The sequence below is a fragment of the Balearica regulorum genome, chromosome 17 (assembly GCF_011004875.1).
Source record: "Balearica regulorum gibbericeps isolate bBalReg1 chromosome 17, bBalReg1.pri, whole genome shotgun sequence".
Lineage (NCBI taxonomy): Eukaryota > Metazoa > Chordata > Aves > Gruiformes > Gruidae > Balearica > Balearica regulorum.
The window spans coordinates 13,172,476-13,191,481 of record NC_046200.1 but is presented as its reverse complement, the minus strand read 5'-3'; the positions used below and the strand labels follow the sequence as shown (position 1 = coordinate 13,191,481).

The 19,006-nt window shown below is 54.9% G+C and overlaps 2 protein-coding genes across 9 annotated transcripts in view; one reads left to right on the top strand and one right to left on the bottom strand.

Moving 5' to 3' along the window:
• Positions 1–1,015: 1,015 nt before the first annotated feature.
• Positions 1,016–6,761, top strand: SLC8B1 (solute carrier family 8 member B1). Of its 2 annotated transcripts, none has more exons than XM_075769829.1 (15): positions 1,016–1,339; positions 1,783–1,935; positions 2,039–2,091; positions 2,198–2,256; positions 2,524–2,628; positions 2,737–2,904; positions 2,993–3,100; positions 3,192–3,248; positions 3,474–3,604; positions 3,788–3,929; positions 4,333–4,454; positions 4,655–4,808; positions 4,894–4,974; positions 5,551–5,615; positions 5,702–6,761. In XM_075769829.1, the coding sequence occupies exons 1-15, from the start codon at positions 1,181–1,183 to the stop codon at positions 5,897–5,899; spliced, it is 1,755 nt and encodes a 584-aa protein (XP_075625944.1). In that variant the 5' UTR covers positions 1,016–1,180; the 3' UTR covers positions 5,900–6,761. The 2 variants fall into 2 exon arrangements, with proteins under 2 accessions (XP_075625944.1, XP_075625943.1); XM_075769828.1 differs by having other exon boundaries at positions 1,154–1,339; positions 2,198–2,263; positions 2,531–2,628.
• Positions 6,762–7,830: 1,069 nt separating this feature from the next.
• Positions 7,831–19,006, bottom strand: part of TPCN1 (two pore segment channel 1) — a 48,545-nt gene continuing 37,369 nt past the window's right edge. For all 7 annotated transcript variants that reach the window (XM_075769817.1, XM_075769816.1, XM_075769821.1 and 4 more), the window contains 9 exons: positions 18,598–18,669; positions 17,658–17,747; positions 16,740–16,855; positions 15,996–16,042; positions 15,364–15,432; positions 14,848–14,932; positions 13,204–13,340; positions 11,830–11,910; positions 7,831–10,598 (listed from right to left, as the gene is read on the bottom strand). In XM_075769817.1, the coding sequence (XP_075625932.1) occupies positions 10,476–10,598; positions 11,830–11,910; positions 13,204–13,340; positions 14,848–14,932; positions 15,364–15,432; positions 15,996–16,042; positions 16,740–16,855; positions 17,658–17,747; positions 18,598–18,669 (820 nt within the window). In that variant the 3' untranslated portion in view covers positions 7,831–10,475. The remainder of the gene's footprint in view (positions 10,599–11,829; positions 11,911–13,203; positions 13,341–14,847; positions 14,933–15,363; positions 15,433–15,995; positions 16,043–16,739; positions 16,856–17,657; positions 17,748–18,597; positions 18,670–19,006) is intronic.

Here is a 19,006-nt window from a genome sequence, read left to right as displayed (position 1 = left end):
GAGGGAAGCACAGCGTGCGACTTCGAGGAGAAACCGGCCAGGGCGGGAAACGGACCCTTCAATCCTGTACGGCTCTTAGGGCCGCGCTGACAGTCACCTCCACCCCCCGAAAACCCGGCACGGGGGCTTGCGTGGGGCAGGGGTGGCCGGGGCTGGGGGCGGCCGGGTGTCCTGGAGCAGGGTACACCGGCCGTGCGATGGCTCGGTGCGGAGAGGGACACGAGCAGCAGCAAAAGGCCCCTCTGCGGGGTCGCGGGACCACCGGCACGGGGGGGCTGTGCAGCTCCGTGCAGCTCCGTGCAGCACAGCCCCGGTGCTCCGTGCTGGCAAACGAGGCACGTCCTAGGACACACCTGTGATGAGCTCGCTCGGTCTCAGACGGTTACCCCAAACAGGGGCTAGGTGGGTGCAGCACCCAGGGTGGGTGTCCGTGGGTGCCGGGATGTGGAGGGACGGGGCAGACAGCGGGGACGGGGCAGAGACAAGTCCCCCCGCCCCGCGGCAGCCCCCCTGCCAGCCCCGTGTAAAAGAGTGGCGCTGTCCCTTTAAGAGCGGAGGGTGGCGGCCCCTTTAAGAGGCGGGGGGGGCGGGGGGGGATCAGCTGCCCGCGCACAACAGCGGGGCCGCGCAGCCACGGTGGGTCCGCGGGGCGGGTGGGGTCCCCCGGGTACCCCCAGCATCCCCCGAGCATCCCCCGCCCCAGGACACCCCCCCCCAGGACACCCCCCCCACACCCCGGGATCCCCATCCCCACCCGCATCGGGGTCTCCCTGTCTCCTTCCTGGCTTGGGGGTGCCCCGCGTGTCCCCTGGTCCTGCGTGGGGTGCCCGCGCTGCCCCCCCCCCCCCCCTTTGCTCCGCAGGCGCTCGGAGCGGAGCGGCCCCGGGGCTGAGCTTCCCCCCCCGCCCGCGGCGAGGACGTGGCGTGGGAGCGTGTTTTTCAGCCTGACCGCCTGTCGCTGTGCCTTTCACCTTTATCTTTATTATTATTTTTACTTTTAAATATTTATTTTTAATTCTCCTTCCTCCGCCCTGCCGGGGGAGCTGCGGGATGGGGGCCCGGGACCTGCCCCCGTTCCCCCTCCCCGGGGGCCGCTGTTAGCGGTGGGTGCCCCCCCGGGGCTGACACACACCCCCCCCCCCCCCCCGCCGTGGGGCAGGGTGCCGTGGGGCAGGGTGCCATGGGGCAGGGTGCCATGGGGCCGGCCGGGGCGCTCAGCCTGGCCGGGGTGCTGGCGGAGGAGAGCGGGGCGCAGCCAGCCGGGACCCCGCTGCCGCTGGACCTGGGGCGCACGGTGCCCCCCGGGGGAGATGTTCTGAGCCACGGCCGGGGCCTGGACGTGAGTGGGGGGCTGCGGTGGGGTTTGGGGGCGGTGGGAGGGATGAGGGGGCCCGGCCCGGCCCCGCTGCCCCCAGCCCAGCGATCGCAGCTGGGGTCTCACCGGGATTTCCTCCGCTGCTGGTTTTCTCCTCTCGGTTCCCCGCTCACCAGGCCGGTGCCTTCCCACGGCTGGGGTTGGGTGGGGGGCGGCAGGGGACCGGGATGGGGACAAGGGTTGCCCCCCCCGCCCCGCTGGCTCTGGCACAGCCTTTGACCCACGCACGTGTAGCACAGATGGGGAAACTGAGGCAGGGATGGCAGTGAGCTACTGGAAGCGACCCAGCGTCACCCACGGGGTGCCCGATGGCAGCCCTCGCTGGAGGGTGGTGGGTGCTCGGGGCGGGGGGGGGGTGGGGATGGGACTTGGGGTGCCTGGCCGAGCACCCCATGCTCTGCCCGCAGTGCTGGGAGGTGCGGAAGCACAACAGCTCCGAGTGGTGCCGCTTCATCCGGAGCAACCCTGACTGCCGGCTGGACGGCGGCTTCCTCGACTACCTCGAAGGGGTCTTCTGCGTCTTCCCCCCCCGGCTGCTCCCCCTGGCCGTCACCCTCTATGTAAGGATGGGAGCGGGGGTGGCGTTGCTGGGGGATGCTCGGCTTCGGGGGCGCAGGGTGGGGACCCCACCGACCCCTCTCTCTGCCATCCCTGACCCCGCAGGCTCTCTGGCTCCTGTACCTGTTCATCATCCTCGGTGTGACGGCAGAGAAGTTGTGAGTAGCCCCGCAGAGGAGGCGACGGTCCCTGGGGTGAGGGGGGAGCCCCGTGGTCCCGGAGCAGCCCCGTCACCCCTCTCCACCTCCTGCTCTGCCCTTCCAGCTTCTGCCCCAACTTATCGGCCATCTCCACCAACCTGAAGCTGTCTCACAACGTGGCAGTATCCTTCTGGGTGCGGGGGACCTCGGCTGAGGAGGGGGGATGCAGGGATGGGACGGGGGGAGGTGGCATGATGGGGGCCACTTCTGCAAACCCTCGGTACCCTACCAGGGGAAACCGATTTGGAGCGGGAGCCGGAGCAGGTGGTGGGGCGAGTGGTGGTGTGCCGGCACCGGGAGGGAGTCCTGTGGTGGCCGGGGCGGGCAGGTGCCCCATGTCCCTGCGGGGAGAAGGCCACCAGGTCTTTTCCTTGACACCCCCTCTCCATGGTGTCACCTTCCTGGCCTTTGGCAATGGGGCACCAGATGTCTTCAGCGCCGTGGTGGCCTTCTCTGACCCGCGGACGGCAGGGCTGGCCATCGGGGCCGTCTTTGGTAAGGAGACCCCCAGTGGGGGCTGCCAGCTCAGGGGGGGTGACGGCTCGGGGGGCATTGTGGGGCTGTGGGATGTTCCCCCCTGAGAGGGACCCATCGCGTTCGCAGGCGCCGGCGTGTTCGTGACCACGGTGGTGGCCGGAGGCATCGCCCTGGTCAAGCCCTTCACGGCCGCCTCCAGGCCCTTCCTCAGGGATGTCATCTTCTACATGGTGGCCGTCTTTCTCACCTTCATGATCCTCTACTTCGGCAGGATCACGCTGGGAGAGGCTCTGGGTGAGCACTTCGGGGGGCTGGGGGGGGGGGGGGGGTGGGTGGGAGCAGCCTGGGGTGCTGTAACCCCCAACCGCTCCCCCCATCCCAGGTTACCTGGGGCTGTATGTCTTCTACGTCTTCACCGTGGTGCTCTGCACCTGGATTCACCGGCGGCAGCGGGGGGAAGGGCTGGCCCCCCCCGGAACCTGGGAGCCAGGTAAGGGCTGCCCGGCTCTGCCGCCGGGACCCCCAGTGTGCCGGGGTCTCCCTCCACCGCCGCCCTTCTCTCTCCCCCCGCCGCCCCCCAGAGATGCCGACGGATGCTGAAGAGCAGGAGTCGTCAGGCACAAACAGCGGGGACTACGGTACGTCATTCCCGGTGGGCTCGGGGCTGGCTCTGCTCTGTCCTGGGGGGTGATCGGGGGTCCCAGGGACCCCCAGGCTGCTGTGGGTGTGACCGAGCCTACGGGGTGGCTGTGCCTGGGTGCTACCCCCATGCAGGCGATCGCAGCCCTGTGCTGGAAGGGCTGGGGGGCTTGGGGGAAGCTGGGGAGCCCCCCACTCTGCTCAGCCACCGTGGCCCCTCACAGGCGAGGAGTACCAGCCCCTGCTGCCCTCCCAGGAGACCTCCCTGCGCATCCTCACCGCTGCCCTCAGCCCCTTGGACTACCGCAAGTGGAGGAGGAAGCCCTGGTACTGGCGGCTCTTCAAGGTCTTCAAGGTGAGGTGGGGGGGGCACGAGCCAGAGGAGCCCCCACACGGGGCGTCCCCCTTCCTGCTGGCCCCTGGGGCTGCGTCACCCCTGGGCTTTGCAATGGGGACGGTGACACAAGGGTCATGGGGCACCTACCGGGGTGTCCTGTCTTGGGGGTCCCCCCTCCCTGCTCATGGCTGCTCCTCCCAGGTGCCTGTGGAGCTGGTGCTGCTGCTCACCGTTCCCGTCGTGGACCCCGACAAGGATGACCTGAACTGGAAGAGACCCCTCAACTGCCTGCACATCCTCACCAGCCCCCTGCTCTGCGTCCTCACCCTGAAATCTGGCGCCTGTAAGAGCCCTGGGCACCCAGGAGGGGACGGGACCGAGATGGCCACCAAAGCCCTGGGGACCACAGGAGCCTTTTGGAGCTGGCACCCCATCTGGGGAGGGGAGGATGGACCAGTAAAGAGCCAAGCTGGGGGGGTTGGTTTGCAGCTGGAGGGCTCCGTCTTCCCCCCAGGGATGGGGGTTATGGGCCCCCCCAGCATCCAGGTGCTGGGGGAAAAATGAGGCAGGCCTGGCCTGCCTGGGGAAACTCAGGCACAGAGGGGAGCAGCCCCGTGAGGGCTTTGGGTAGAGGTGGCTTTAGGGACAGGGCTTTACCTCATAGCACGAGCCTGGTGGTGTCCTGCCCCAGCCCACGTGGTGCCTGCGGGGCCGCTCTGATGGCCCCCTCTCTCCACCATGTGCAGACGGGCTGTACCAGATCCAGGGCATCTTCCCAGTCTGGGCACTGGTCACACTGGTCGGCTCTGTCCTGGCCCTCATCACCTTCCTCACCACAAGCAACGAGGAGCCACCCAAGTACCACTGTGTAAGGTGCCCCCCCAGCCCTGAACGCCCACCGGGGACCAGTCCAGCCCTCTGCAGCCTGGGCTGAGGGTCCTGGGGGCAGAGCAGAGGCCAAGTCCTCCTTCCTGGTCCCCAGCGTCCCCAGGAGGGACATGGCTGGCTGGAGGTGTGCAGGGTCCTGTGGGACCCACCCAGGGACCAGCTTACCCCTCTGCCCGGCAGGTATTTGCCTTCCTTGGGTTTTTGGCCAGTGCCATGTGGATCAACGCCGCGGCCACGGAGCTGGTGAACATCCTCCGGACCCTCGGCATCATCTTCCAGCTGAGCAACACGGTGCTGGGCTTGACACTGCTGGCCTGGGGCAACAGCATCGGCGGTGAGGGCTCTGCTGCGCCCCAGTGCCGCCCCGGGTGCACCCCTCCTCCTGGCATCCTCCAAGGTCTCCCCTTTTCCCTCTGCAGACACCTTCTCTGACCTCACCATGGCACGGCAGGGCTATCCCCGCATGGCCTTCTCCGCCTGCTTCGGGGGCATCATCTTCAGTATCCTTTGGGTGCCGGGGGGAGGTGGTGGTACTTGGGGCAGGGGCTGCCTCAGTTTCCCTCCTGCAGCCCAGGGAGAGCCCCTGCTCCTGGGGAACCCCTGGGAAGGAGCCGGGCAGGATCCATCCCAGCATCCCTGGGATACCGGCAACCTCCCCAGTGCCCGCACGGCGTGGGGGGGACTGGCGTGGTATTTGTGACCCGCAGGAGCTGCGGGGATGGAGCCAGCATCCCCCTGCCCCCGTCCCCACTGCTGTCCCACCCCCAGCGGGGTGGGGGCTTGGGCTGGAGCCTGGCAGATTTGGGATCTGCCAAAGGGGAGGAAGAGGCTGTGCCACCCTCCGGGAGGCTTTGTGTGGTCCCCAGACCAGGCTGAAGCTTCTCCTCCCCAAGCGCTCCAGGCTGTATTCGCCACAGATGGACAACGCTCTGGGCTAGCCCACAGCCACGGGGCGCAGGCAGGGAGGAGGAGGAGGGCCAGTGCTGTCCCCCCTCCCCGGGGCGGGAGGGACATGGCCGGCTCTGTCGCTCCCCCGAGGTCCCCTGCGCTGTCTGTCCATCCTGAACGCGCCCCAGACATCCTGGTTGGCGTGGGACTCGGCTGCCTGCTGCAGATGACCAGCAGCCAGCTGGTGGTGAAGGTAAGGCCGCAGCAGCGCGGTGGCACGGCTCGGGTCGGCAGCAGGACCCCGGCCTCACCCCGCATCGCTCCCCGTCTCTCCGGCAGCTGGAGCCCGACAGCCTCCTCGTCTGGATCCTCGCCGGGGCCTTGGGGCTGAGCTTGGTCTTCTCCTTCGTGTCGGTGCCAGCGCAGTGCTTCCAGCTGGGCAAGGCGTACGGCGTCTGCCTCATCCTCTACTACCTGGCCTTCCTCTGCGTGGCCCTGCTGACCGAGTTCAGGGTGATCCGTCTCTCCGCCATCTGACCGGCCCCACCGCCGGCAGGAGATGCACATCCAGCCCTGGCTCTCGCTCTGCCTCCCCGCCGGATCGGGGCCCCGCTGCCCCCTCTCCCTGTCCCTGCCAGGGGGACAAGGACACCTCGACCCCAACCATGCTGTGCCACCACATGCTGGAGGCATCACGTGCCAGCCCAGCCCTCGGCCTTCGCTTTCCGAAGGGGGGTGGGTTGTTTGTGCTTCGGGAAAGGAAAAGGAGCTGTTAGTCATTAGTTACGTCCTCTCCCCGCTCTGTTTAATCTTATTTAACTCGAGGTGGCTCTGAGCAGGAGTGAGGTTAAGACCTTGGCTTCCTCCGGTCCCGGTGGCAGGGGCAGAGGAGAGGGCAGCTCCAGCCCAGGGTCACATCAGGAGAGGTTTTACCTCTTCAGCCACTTTACTTCCCCCTTCCTGTCTTCATCCTGGCTGTTCTGGGACAGGGCTAGGGCAGGCGTGCTGCAGGGGTAACTCTCTGAAGGTGTGAGCACAAGTTTGTCATTGCAAAGGACGTGACGTGTTCGCGCTGCGGGTTTGAAATAGCAGCTGAGGCCAAGCGGGACAGGTTTAAGGTGAGACAAAGCTCCAGGGCAGCGCTTGGTTTTAATGCAAGCAAAGCTGGATGAAAAAAACCAAACCAACAAACCAAGGGAGGCTGGTTTCCCCTGCTTTTTTAAGCTATGTTTTTCAACTTGAGTTTCAGATCCTACTTTTTTCCTCCTCCTCGGCTGGATAGAGCTGTAGGAAAGGACTTGGAGGTTTCCACACTGTTAGCCTCCAGCAAGACTAGGTTTAGGCACTGTAAAAAAAAAAAAAAAAAAAAAAAAAAAAATTGCAATAAAAAACTCAACCTTGACTTGTGTTGTTTGTTGGGAAGGTGTTTTCTCCTGCTCTGTGCGTAGCGTGACACAACCCTGACCCGGCACGGTGCCTTTGGAGGGGGACAGGGAACAGCCGCAGCTGAGCCAGCAGCAGCAGAGGGGCCGGGGGGGGCTGACACCCTCAGCCTCGCAGAGCGGTTTTCCCCAGCAGCTCGGGGAAGCTGTTTCCTCCAGGTTCACCAGCAGTTGATTTCTCAACAACAGTCACATGCGCCTGACTCGGCCGTTTATTTGCCATTTATTTAACTGCAGCGTCACGGCACGGGCTGCGAGCCGCCGGCACGGGGCATTATCGGCTCCCACGGGATGGGGATACCGGTGGGGCAGCGCACGGTCCCAGGGGAAGCGGAGAGGGGGGCTGGTGCTTCTGCTCCCCGTCGCAGGGTCTGCAGGGCAACCGCCATTACGGCCAGACAACCCTATTTCTGCTCTGCAGGAAGAGAGGGGAGCTGTTTTGCAAGAAGCACAACTGCCAAACTTGTTCCTGCTCCCTTCTAGGGGAGCCCGCAGCCTCCTAGGCCTGGATCGTTTCTCCTTTTTCTAACCAGATCCGCGCTTTCACAAAAAATAACGCTCCCTGTGCCTGCGGCTACTGGCTCTGCCCTGAACCTGCTCACAAGTTACCAGCAGCTGCAGGAATTATCCGGGGAGACCGCCCCCACTTCTTACACGCAGCAGGGCTAAAGCAATCAAAACCGCTGCCAACGTACCAATACAGAGGTACAGGGTCAGAAAAACCCTTCTATCCTTAAACAGTGCATTTACCAGCTGTAAAAATCCTAAGTTTGAAAGCATTACCTTAACGTTTAGGGAAAAAGGTGGCAGGGGGGAGGGCAGAAGGGAAGCTGGGCTTTGCAGTGTCCAGGAACAAGAATTCAGAGCAGCTCAGCAGGGCACGCACGCAAAATATGCCCACGCAAGCAGTTGCCACTGGAGAAGGAGGGCGGGCACCGCTCCTCTTCAGAACCTGTGGAAATGCTTCAGCTGCGGCCAAGCCCTGTGTCTGGAATAACCCAGGAAGGAGGAAAGGAAGCCGCTGCCTTTACAAAGCCGAGGATGCTTTTTATTAGTGTGCTTGAAAAAAATCCAGAGAACATTTTACAGACGTGTCCATAAAATCATTTTATAAACAAAACGCCAGCATACAAAATCCTGCAGCGCTTCCTCCCTTGCTCCCTACAAAATGATTGTCTCGGTCATTACTCTGTGTGTCAGGTGGGGGAGAGGAGGATAAATAGAAGGGGATGCCCCGTACTCAAACTTTGTTTCCTTCCAAAGTCGTATGGAAGAAGTAAGCTTCTGCGACCCTCCTTGCTTTTACAAAAATAATTAATACAGTGTGTACCTGGGGGCAGATCAACACCTCAGCACGAAACCACGGCAGCAGCACCCGAGCCCTGAACCCCAGTCCAAGCATTCCCGTCTCTGTGACACGAGCGCCCTGTTATTGCATGTGAAGCAGGTTAGTGCCCCCCTCAATATAGCTTAAAGCTGTAGCACCTTTCACACCCAGAAAACACCCCCCAAAAAAAAGTCACTGTGAGGAGAAACAGGCTGTAGGGGAACGCGGAGTTTACAACACAGCCGCATTTTTTTCCCCCCTAACCTTCACAATGCTCATTCATCCTGCCCACAACTTAGAATAAACAACATCTCCTCCAGCCCCAGGACTAATCTGGATAAATCTCCAGGCTGCGACTCCATGCAGAGCAACTGCAAGAGCAACAACTGCACTGCTCATTAATTTGTGGTCGAATTTATGGTTTGGAAAACAGCCCTTTAAGGTCCTTCACGGTTCAGCTCAGAAGTAGTTTCATACCTGCAGTACCCAGAAAGGAAACAAAGAGTTGCCCTGAGGCCCCCAGGGAATTTTGGCAAGGGTTGAGAGCAGACGCTGGTGTGCGTGCTGCCCGGAAAGCTGCTCACCCAACTCTTTCCATCCCACAGCCCAAATGTTCCCACCGTGCTTTGAAGGGAGAGGTTTTCAGAAGCAGCTCTGTCTTGCCTACTTTTGAAAGTCTCATCCACCCAGGAAATGCTCCTGAGCTGCCCAGGTAGGACCAGTCCTCTCCCGCTGTCCTGGTGCCACGCGGTGAGGCTACCAAGGAAAAAAAAGGTGTGTGGGACAAGGGGAACGGGCACACAGATCTCCCACCACCTGATCCACCTGGAGGAAGGGAGAAATTCTCCACAGCAAGCTCTACTCTTAGTCTGAACCTGAGAAAAGATCAAACAGCAAGAGGTGAGCGGAGCCTCCCAGTCGACAGATACTTCCAGCCCTCAGCACTTTCTGTGCTGACGGGCAAAAAAAGGGGACTTACAGAGGCAAGTTCCCATCACGTTGCGGGCAATGAAACACAAGTGATGACGCAACCTGACGTGGTCACAGAATAAATGTGGCAGGGCTGGGAAGGGATCTCTTTTCCCCTTCCTTCCCATCCCTCAGTGACCAGATCTGGCAGCCTCCTTGCCAGCTGCAGAAAAGCAGACGGATGAGAAGAATCGTCATCTTCCACATTCCTCCTGCATCCAAAATTCAGAGAAACAGTAAAGCTTTTCAGTGGATCTTCCTAAGATCCGACTCAGCATTTGCTAGCCTGAGGAACATTTCTGCAAGGGTCAGAGCGAGGGAGGAGCAACACTGCTGCGCTGGGACTCGCTCACCTGCATAAACAAAGCAATGACCTGGCTGAGGACTAACCAGCAGTGCTGTTTGATGCCCATAAGCTCTCCTTAACCCAGAGCCAGGCAGAAATAAGTCACTTGGAGCTGCAAACCCTTCCATTTCTTTCTCTTAGTCATCTATCTGAGCTAAGGACCAGCTAGAGGTTTGCCGTTTAGAGAGCAGGTGGCCAAGTGGCAGAGGTCAGCAGCCACCGTCACCCTCTCGCTGCGCAGAGACAGGAGCTTTGGGGTTTACAGAGGCGACCCCAGTCCCGGGCAGTGCCACAGGCAGAACTAACCAGCAGCGATGCAGATACTGCATAGCTACAGCAGAGACAGAGTTTGTCTCCCCAAGCTCCTGTCCCACCCGTGGTCGTAAGACGACAAGATGCTGGCCCTCAGTTCTGTCTCCAGCTGCCACAGAAACGCTTGGCGACAGCTTAATGCAATTATCAGAGCTGGATCTACTACAGGGAGTGCATCTAGGTGTGCCAAAAAGGAGGGGAAAGGCAGACTGCTCTTCCAAAAGTGCTGAAATTTCACACCACCGTCCCTTTCTTTGCATAAGGAAGGTGGAGAAGAAACAAAACCTCACTCCCTGATCTTTTATTCCTAGGTTAACGGTACCCTTTAAGCAAAAGAGATCTTCAAAAAGGGCAAAAGTTTTAATGTTAAGCATTTCCTGCTGTTAATGGATTACACATCCCTTTCCCCAAGGTCTGTTAGTGGTAAGATAAACAGCAGACTCGAGCCTGGGAAGCGGCTCAGAGGGAGAAGGGCTCTGTTCTGTCCGAGATGTTCACTCTGTGCTGAGCACGGGCATCGTGCTCAATCTGTGCGTAGCAGCCTTACACAGAGTCCCCTGGGCCTCTGGGTTTTCAGCAATTCATTGCCTAGGGGAAGAGATTTAAACCCTAAAGCCGAACAGTACACTGAACAGATCTATATACATCATCCCAATATATACGCTGTGAAGTAATACTCTAGGTTATTGCATAGAAGGCGGCTTGCGTTAGCTAGGCCTAAATGACAGTCTGGGAGCGTTGTCGGAGGCTCAGGGGCTTCAGAGAGCTGTTGGAAGCAGATACAGGCTCTTGCAACGGTGTCTGAGATTCCTCTTTTCTGGAATGCTCCTCATACCATTCCTGCAACAGATCAAACACAGCGAGATCAGGCTCTGCCCCACACTGCCCTCGCAGCCCCCCAGCAGCCCCCTGAAGGGCAGAGCCTTCGGCCGCTCTGCCGTGTGAGGGCACGTTTGCTCGGGCACAGAGGGGCTCTTTCCAAAGTCCTGGCTATAGCCTAACCTCCTGGAACCACCTGGATAACCACAGCGTGGCCACGATGGATGCACCGAGAGCACGCCACCCACGGTCCAAGCAAGAAGAGCCAGCTACGGCTCAGCCACAGTTGGCTGAACTGACAATCCTGGGCAAGGAAACATCCCTCTCTCTCCTGAACGTCTAGGGCTCTAATATCGATGTCCCCGTGATGTTTGGGATTTGCAGAGTTGCTTGCAAGGCTGGGCAGAGCCCAGGGTGTTACAGGATGTTACATCCCTGAATCAGAGACCAAACTAAACAGGCAGGGAGCTGCTCTGCAGATTTCCACCCAGCTCCATGGCAAACAACATGTTTATTTTTGTTAGGGGGACTGAAGACTCATGCCCAAGCTAGCAGCCCAAGGGACCAAGGACAGATTCAAATGGTTACGAAATTAATTCTTTCAGTACTAATCATTACATTGGCCCATGACCTTCAACCTGGAGGTGAATGTCTGGCAGGCACTACAGTGACCAAATCCATAGCGTAAAGCTCCTGACCACGAAGGGCACTAGCTGGAATGCTCTAAACAATCCAGAGAAGCTGTTGATTTAAGTGTTTCCCATGCTGATGGAAAACCAAGAGAACACTTGGTTTCCGTGTCAGACAGACACGCCCAAGCTCAAACACAATCACATTCCAGTGCCTGAACCAATTAGTGTGCAGCAGCCAAGCGCCAGGAACGCACTACGCGTGTGCTTGTAGCCCCAGCAAACACGTCCACCTCGCTGAGGTAAGCTCAGCCAAGCCGGAGTGTCTTTGCACACACCGAGCATGCCGTTCCTGTGACTCGGCTCACACACACCTGCACAGCCGGGCACTGAACCCGCTGAGGAGGCTCTGACGTGCTCTGTGGTTTAAGAAAGTCCCCGAGTGCAAGAAGGGATCAATCTAAAGTACGTTTCATCTACTGCCCACCCTTCTCACAGAGCATGTGGCTACCTGGGTCTTGGAGGAAGAAGGCCTCCCGTGTTTGAAAGGATGGTCTGTTATTGTAGGCAATGTTCTGCTCACCACAGAGACTTGCTGAGATTTCCAACTCAGGCCCACATACCTGTATCTCCTCCTCATACATCTTCATACTTAAATCACTCTTGGTCCTCGATCTGCGTCCCAGAAACAGTGTTGACATTTGCTAAAGAGTTGAGGGAAAGAGGAGGAAAGAAAAAAAAATAAAGACATTCATCAGTCACTGAGCAGCTCACAGCATCAGTGCCTGGAACAGCAGGCACCCATCATCCGCTGATGAGCTTGGGCTACCCTGGGCTCCTTCTATTGTCATGGGAAAAAGGCATTTTAGGGTGCACATCACCTAAACATTGCAGGCACCTACTGCAGGCTGAGGTAAGTCACACTGAGCAGAGCCCTGAAGACTCCAGAGGGAGCTGTAACTCGGATGGATGTGTCTGTCAGTGGTGCTTAATTTAGTCAGATGAACATAATATCAGTGCCTGGAACAAGGCTGAAACCCAAGCTTCCAGATAAGATCTTATCTAGGAACAATTTTGGGTCCCACTTGTCTACAGCACACCATTTACTCCATGGGCCTGGACTTCTTAAGTCCTGTAAGCAGAGAGCTGAAGTCTGAATTATTCTCTGACCACATGAATTATATGAACAGGACTGAGAAGCAGAAGAAACCTCAGGTCTGGCATTGTCATTCTGTACTCCATTGCAAGGCTGAGGACAGCACCCTCCTTTGGTTTATTGTCTTGAAAACTGCTTCTGATCGGTGTCATCATCACTATTGTGAATTTTGTCTGTGTGAACAAGAGCTCAGCCTGTAACTACCAAGCCAACCAAAGCAAACAAAGGTCGCCTCAGAGACTGTAGCACCTGCACTTTGTAGTGGTCATACAAGAATATAATGGCTATTATTAAAACAACCACTTAAGCTCTTCCCAGATGCATGAGACAACAGTTCTGAGACAAGAGCAGTTACCCAGGTCAGCTCATTTTTCCAATTGTCCATCCTGTTTTAGAATGAAGACGTAAGCAGTGCCATGGAGAAAGGAAGCCTGGTGTTTGGAATCAATACCATCACATTGCTGCATAATGTTTCAGGACTGTCCAAGTGTACAATGGCACAGAGAGAGAGGCAGGAGAATTACAAAACAGAGGCTTCCTTAGAGAAAAATAAATATACTTTTTTCCAGTCAGTACTGGGCCAGGACAACACTAAGTGAAGTTTGTAGGCAATAGCAATGAGCCTTTGTCAAGTCTATTCAGAGTGCAGCAGAAATTCAGCTGCTACTGTTCTAGAGCAGCAAAACTTTGTGCCAATGCTGCAGAGCCCCTCCGGTAGCTCAGCTCTCACCACTACAAAGACACATGCTACTTCTCTCTTAAGACAGCAAAAAGGCATTTGTGGCCCCGGCACGCCTCCCTCCCCTGAAGCCAAGAACATGCAGTAAGTGTTTCCTCTTACCCCATATTTATCCATCTGCAAAACCATCTTCTGCAGCTGAGCAGTTTCAGCGGCAGCTGAACTCCGCTTGTACAGCTCAATTATGCCAACCACTTCCTCCTTGGAGATCTCCTTCTCCAGCACAATGCCGTTGTCTTCTGGAGAGGTAAGAAAAAGAAAGAGTATTAAAAAAAAAAAAGTCTCCAAGATGAACATCAGCTTCTATGATAATCCTGAAAGGCAAAGTTTAACAGCACACAGGACCAAGCCAAATGTCAGGCACAGTCTGTACCTAGTTTTGTGACTAGAAATTGTACGTCCTTGTCCCCCAACAAGGCAGAGAAGAAGTTAACTAGTGTGTAGGGCCAGCAAGCATCTCAGCTTTTTAAAACATCAGGCTCCTCAGTATCTTCAAAAAAAAAAAAAAAATCTTGTGGCTTTTTGCTTGCCTGTAAATTATCTAGGAAAGCAAATAATCACACAGGAATTGCTGCCTTTTGACCTTCAACTGCCTAACACAGCTTGGGAGTTCAAAAAGTTCAAAAGTCTTTCACTGCACCCTTCAAACTGGGTGCAGGAAGGAGGATTTCTTTAACTGACAACGCCTGGCTCCTACGGGCGTGCGCCACACAAATTTGATCTTCTGGCACCTCAGACAGATGAGGGGCTGATCAAAGCTACTCCCATGGCTGGAGCCTTCATCACATTTTGGCGGGGAAGATTCTCTGGTATTAAATGTATGAGTGCAGTAGCCGTATCTCCTTCCTGCAGAAAAGTGTAAAGAATTATTAATGTGAGTCTGCACGGAGAATGAATAGCAAAGTCTGGGTGTAGATCACTTGAAGGAATATCAGGAGAAGGGCTGTAGAGATAAAAGTGTTTATGGCACCTAAATTAGCAGGTCATGAAGTTACATGCAGTTGCAGACACCCAGCTCAGGAGACAAAGGACAGTGAGTAAAACTGATGACTCACAGTGGTGAGGGGATGAAGACACTAGTCACTGTCAGTTCCTAAACGGTACCAAAAGGCACGTCCAACACCAGCACGTAGTCACCAGCCTAAGTACAACTGGGAGACGTGGAGAGAACTGGACAGGCAGCATCCATTGTCACCCATGTCGTGGCAAACAGTGCTGGCAAACCACTCGGATCCAGCGTTTTGGTGCCTGAATGCTGGACAAGCCACTTGGAGACATGTTCTGGTGCCAGGGAGTGTATTAGTGATGAAGGGAAACTGGTTTTAAAAGAAAAATCACCTTCCCTTCCTGTAAGGTCTCTTGTTGAGCTCTGCTACATTGTTGCTGTAATGTTTCCTAGATTTCTTTCATAAAATGCATGTGGACTTCCTATCGTCAAATAATTTGGTTGAAATGGCTCAAGTAGTTGAAGTTTATACATGTGTGCACACATATAAAAAACCCGCATACATACATAAACACACACACACACATATAAAAACCCCACCATATGTGCTGGGGGAGAGATGAGGGGCAGAGCAGAAAGCCCAGATAGAAATATCACAGAAAAGCGTAAGAATGAGCTTAGAAAGTCAGGCTAAAACCAAAAATCTGGTCTTTGCTGGCCCATCCCATTCTTTCCTACAGACATAAGACACCAGGGAGAGAAGACACAACGTTGTAGATAAACCAGTCCTCAGTTCTGACCTTCTGAATCTTGGTTCTTCCGAGTGTAGTTCATGCGGAAGACGAAAGCATCCAGAATAAAAGCCACGATGATTGTCATCACCACCTGGGAGAGGACATGAACAGAAGAGATCAGGAGGCTGCTGCTGGGGGATTCTTCCAGCCCAATTCATCAAGAAGCTGAGCATTTGGTCTGTGCTTCAACTCTGTGCTCCCCAGCAAATCCACGGCACAGGGGATGCATGTTGCACATCTACCTGTGGGTAAACTGCTAACAAAACTCCTGTGCTGCCCTAGTCCTGACCCCAGGCCCAGATTTGTGCAGCATCAGCTCTGTCAATGCCCATAAATTCAGCTTTCTGCAAGTGAGGTGGACTCACACCTTTTTCTGGAAGACATTTATGTAGAAGAGCAAAGTTGTCCTCCTTTAGGGATGGAAGCTCCCTCTGGAACACAGTAAAAGCTACTCCTCATCCCCACTATTTGACCCCTCCTCATCCCCACTATTTGATGCATGAAGCACATCCAGAAACCTACCATGGTCACAATATAGAAGATCATGAAGTAAAGACGGCTCCAGTGAGTGGTTTGGGATGTCACCCCTTCCTAAAGAGGAGAGGGAAGAAGGCAGTAGTGCACAAAAGAATGCAGAGTCTGCTGTTAACTGCTTGCCAACAGACATAAAGCAGCATAAACACGATCTCTCTCTCCTTCTTGGCTCCACAGTTAGCTCCAGGGACTGCTGGTGCACTGCTCAATGCCCCAACTGGTCCTGGCAGCTAATCTGCCTCTCAAGCTGAAAAGAGAGGTTCCTATACGCAAACACACAGAACAGTTAAAGCTTGTGGCTGGAAGAGCCATTGCTGCTACGAGAACACAGCCTGGACAGCAGGGTGACAAGCTGGAATACAGAGTGACTTTACTTGTCCAGCTTGCAAAACCTGGCCTGAGGGCTGGTCGAGATTCCCAAGAAAACATGCCCAGCAGCATGCCAGAGGTCAAATGCCACCCAACGATCAGGACCAAAAGATGTCTGGCAACAAGAAGTGACAGTGTTGGGCCCATCTCCAGTCACCAGGGGAAGAAAACAGCGGTGGCGTGGAAGATCTAGCTCAACTGGCAAAGAGTCTGTGCTGTCTACACACATAAGGTAGCTGAGGTTTACTTACCATGATGATGTACCAGTCATTTACAACTGTCAGCTCAAACAGCGTGACTGTATACAAGTGGGAGAAAAAAAAAAATACAGAGTATTGCTTTATACATCCTGACCTACTTTACAGTGATTCTTAGATAAAGTATTACACAGGGAAGACCAGCACAAGACACCAAAGTTTCAATACAGCCAGCAAATCTGGAGACAGAATGCAGACCCTCATCACTACAATTACTTCAGACAAAGGGGGTTAGATCCACAGAACCAGAAGCATGGCTTAATCTATATTTCTTAAAAGAATCAGAAACAGATCTGACTCTTTCCACCAGAGACCTCTGAAATCCTCAGGAGATTTCTCTGCTCACACATTAAGAAAAAAATCACAGAGAATGATCAACACATTCAAATTATTCTTCATCAGTGGGTTCAAAGAAATGTATTAGCATCACTAGTGGTTCTTTAGAAGGGCAGTGACTTAAAGCCCTCCTTAAATATCTCTGGAAGTCTGGTCTGATCACTAGTCAAAATAGATCTGCTGGCTTTAAGAGATGTCTCCTTAGGTTGCAAAACGGTCATGGCACAATTAGTCAGCTGGAGTTCTCCAGGCAGAAAGAGCAGGATGCTGAGTGTTTGAGGTGCATTAGTAGGACTCCGGGAGAGTCCCAGGCTTACATGAGCATTACAGTCCTGCCATCAGCTCTGCAGGAACACAGATGCACTAAGGAACAGTCTTTGCTATGGACAAAATTTCCCTTACCAAAGCTGTTCAAAATGTTGTCGAAGTTGTTGAGATAGTAATAACCTTCTTCCACAACTGTCTTGTTGCCAACTGTGTGATTCACCCAGCGGTAGGAATCTGCGACTGTGCTTGTGCTAGTTGGAGAAACCAGGAGAAAGAATGAGAAGGGAACTGGAAAAGCCAAGAAAATCTCAAGGGTTATAAATACCAAAACACTTAGAAGGTGGTGAGCAAGGCGGCAGTTTCTACCTTCTGGCCAACACTTGCCTTTTTCTCTTAAAGAAAGCCTCTGTCCTTCACAGCTCAGCACAAGCCCAGGGCCCACACGGAGACTTTCTAATCATTCAGCAAATATTATACCAGAGAAACCTGAGTGTTTGAGTTAGACTCCTTGGCTCACACCCTTAAAGCTTGGCATTTCCAAGTGGTCTGCTACCATTTAAGATGAAGAAAAAAAAAAAGGGGGGGGCGGGGAGGGGGACAGGACAGCTTAGTTTCTGAGACCAGGTAAATTTATCTTGTGCAAAGTGAGGCCTAAATATGTCACACATCTGGCAGAGCAACTCTGGCATCACCATGACAAAAATCTCAACTTTGCTCTACAGCAGTTGTTTCAAGAGTTTCCAGCCACAGTACCACGCAGAAGTCTTCCCAGTGCAGGTACCTGATGTGACTTGCAGAGCTCGTTAAAACAAGCCAAGCCCACCACAGAGGTCTCTCCAGTTCCAAATACAATGCAAAAGCCATTTAATCCAATGTTACTCAGAGAAGTGAAGTGTCTCCCCTAGATTTTCCCAGCACCTTGCTTTAGTTGGGAAGCCCCATTCAGACCTATCTTCTGGCCCCTTTTCCACAGGGAGAGAGCGCTGCCAGAGCTCACTGCTGCTGGCTTTGCACCAAACCCACTGCAGAGGGGGATGGATTTGTGGTACTCACTTGCAGCAGTTCGGGTAGACCACGCCAGCAAAGAACTCCATGCCAACAATGGCAAAGCAATAGTAGAAGATCAGCAGGGTTAAACCCAGGCTGGAGGCAAAACCAGAAAGAACACTGTGCTATTGACGAGTTGCTAAGGCAGGGAAACACAAAGTCACAGGCTGGTTGCTCTGGAAGAATTTCCAACGGATCGGAAGCAGCACTGAAAACCCCAGACCACCCTCCCTGCCACTGGGCTCTGCGGTTCTCTGCCTGCTCTCGTTCAAGAAGTCCTTGGACAAGGAGCTTGCCACTTGCTGAAGAGAGAAACTAAAGAGCAGCCTGGATTCCCTCCCAGTCTGTCTTTTTCTGGTAAACAAACCTCTCTCTCTCTGTTTCTTTATTAAAGAACAACACACAGTGGTTCTCTCCAGTCCTTGGGTGCAGGGACTGTGCCAAGAACGGGTTCTCTAGCTAACATGCTCTGCTCAGCTCTCCTTCAAGGGAATAAGCTCTGAGGATGTCCTACTCAAACACCAAGCTCCTTCCGCCCCACCATTTCACAATAATGCTCTCGAGTGGCTGTACTAAGGACAGGGGCTGAGTATATTCATGCCAACATTCCTCCCAAATGGGCCTCCCCTCTCACCAAAAGCTGGGATGGGGGAGAAAAATTAAACAAGCATCAACTTTTAGTTATTCTCCTAACACAAAAGCAGGAGGAGGCCCAAGGTGCTGGAGTGTTGCTTATCACATACTGCTCCAATGAGTTAAAAGATTAACACCCCATTGCAGCACATGGCAGAATCAGTAACAATCTATAGACTACATTTATATGCTAGATCTATAGATCAGAGCATAAACACCTTTACAGGTTTGACAGGTCCCTACCCTGACCCCAGCCCTAGACACTAAACCTCCACTCCCCTCTCCCCGCCATCACCCAAAGAGAAGTTAGTACCTGGCCATCCGGGGGAACAACTCAAACATAGTGTCCAGGACATTTCTGTAGCGTTTCTTCAATTTAAAGAGCCTGAAAGGAGAAGTCAGTTGTTACCTACACACCACTTCCCTGGTGTTGTTGGGAATAGTTAAAGAGAGTATCCCCAGTTGGCTGTATCTCCCAGAGCAACGAACAGCAAGGTTTCCTCACATCAAACTCACAGGATCTGCTCTTGCTCAAGCGGTCTCTGCTCACCTAACAATGTCCCGCTGTCCCATGTGAATGTTTAGGACACATTCAACTAAGCATTTACAGGATTGAGGAATCTCAAGGAAAAGTGTATGTCTTCTTACAGTGTGATGCATAGCTAGCTATTTAAAAAAAAGTAATTAAAAAAAATCACAAGAACTTAAACTGTGTACAGGGT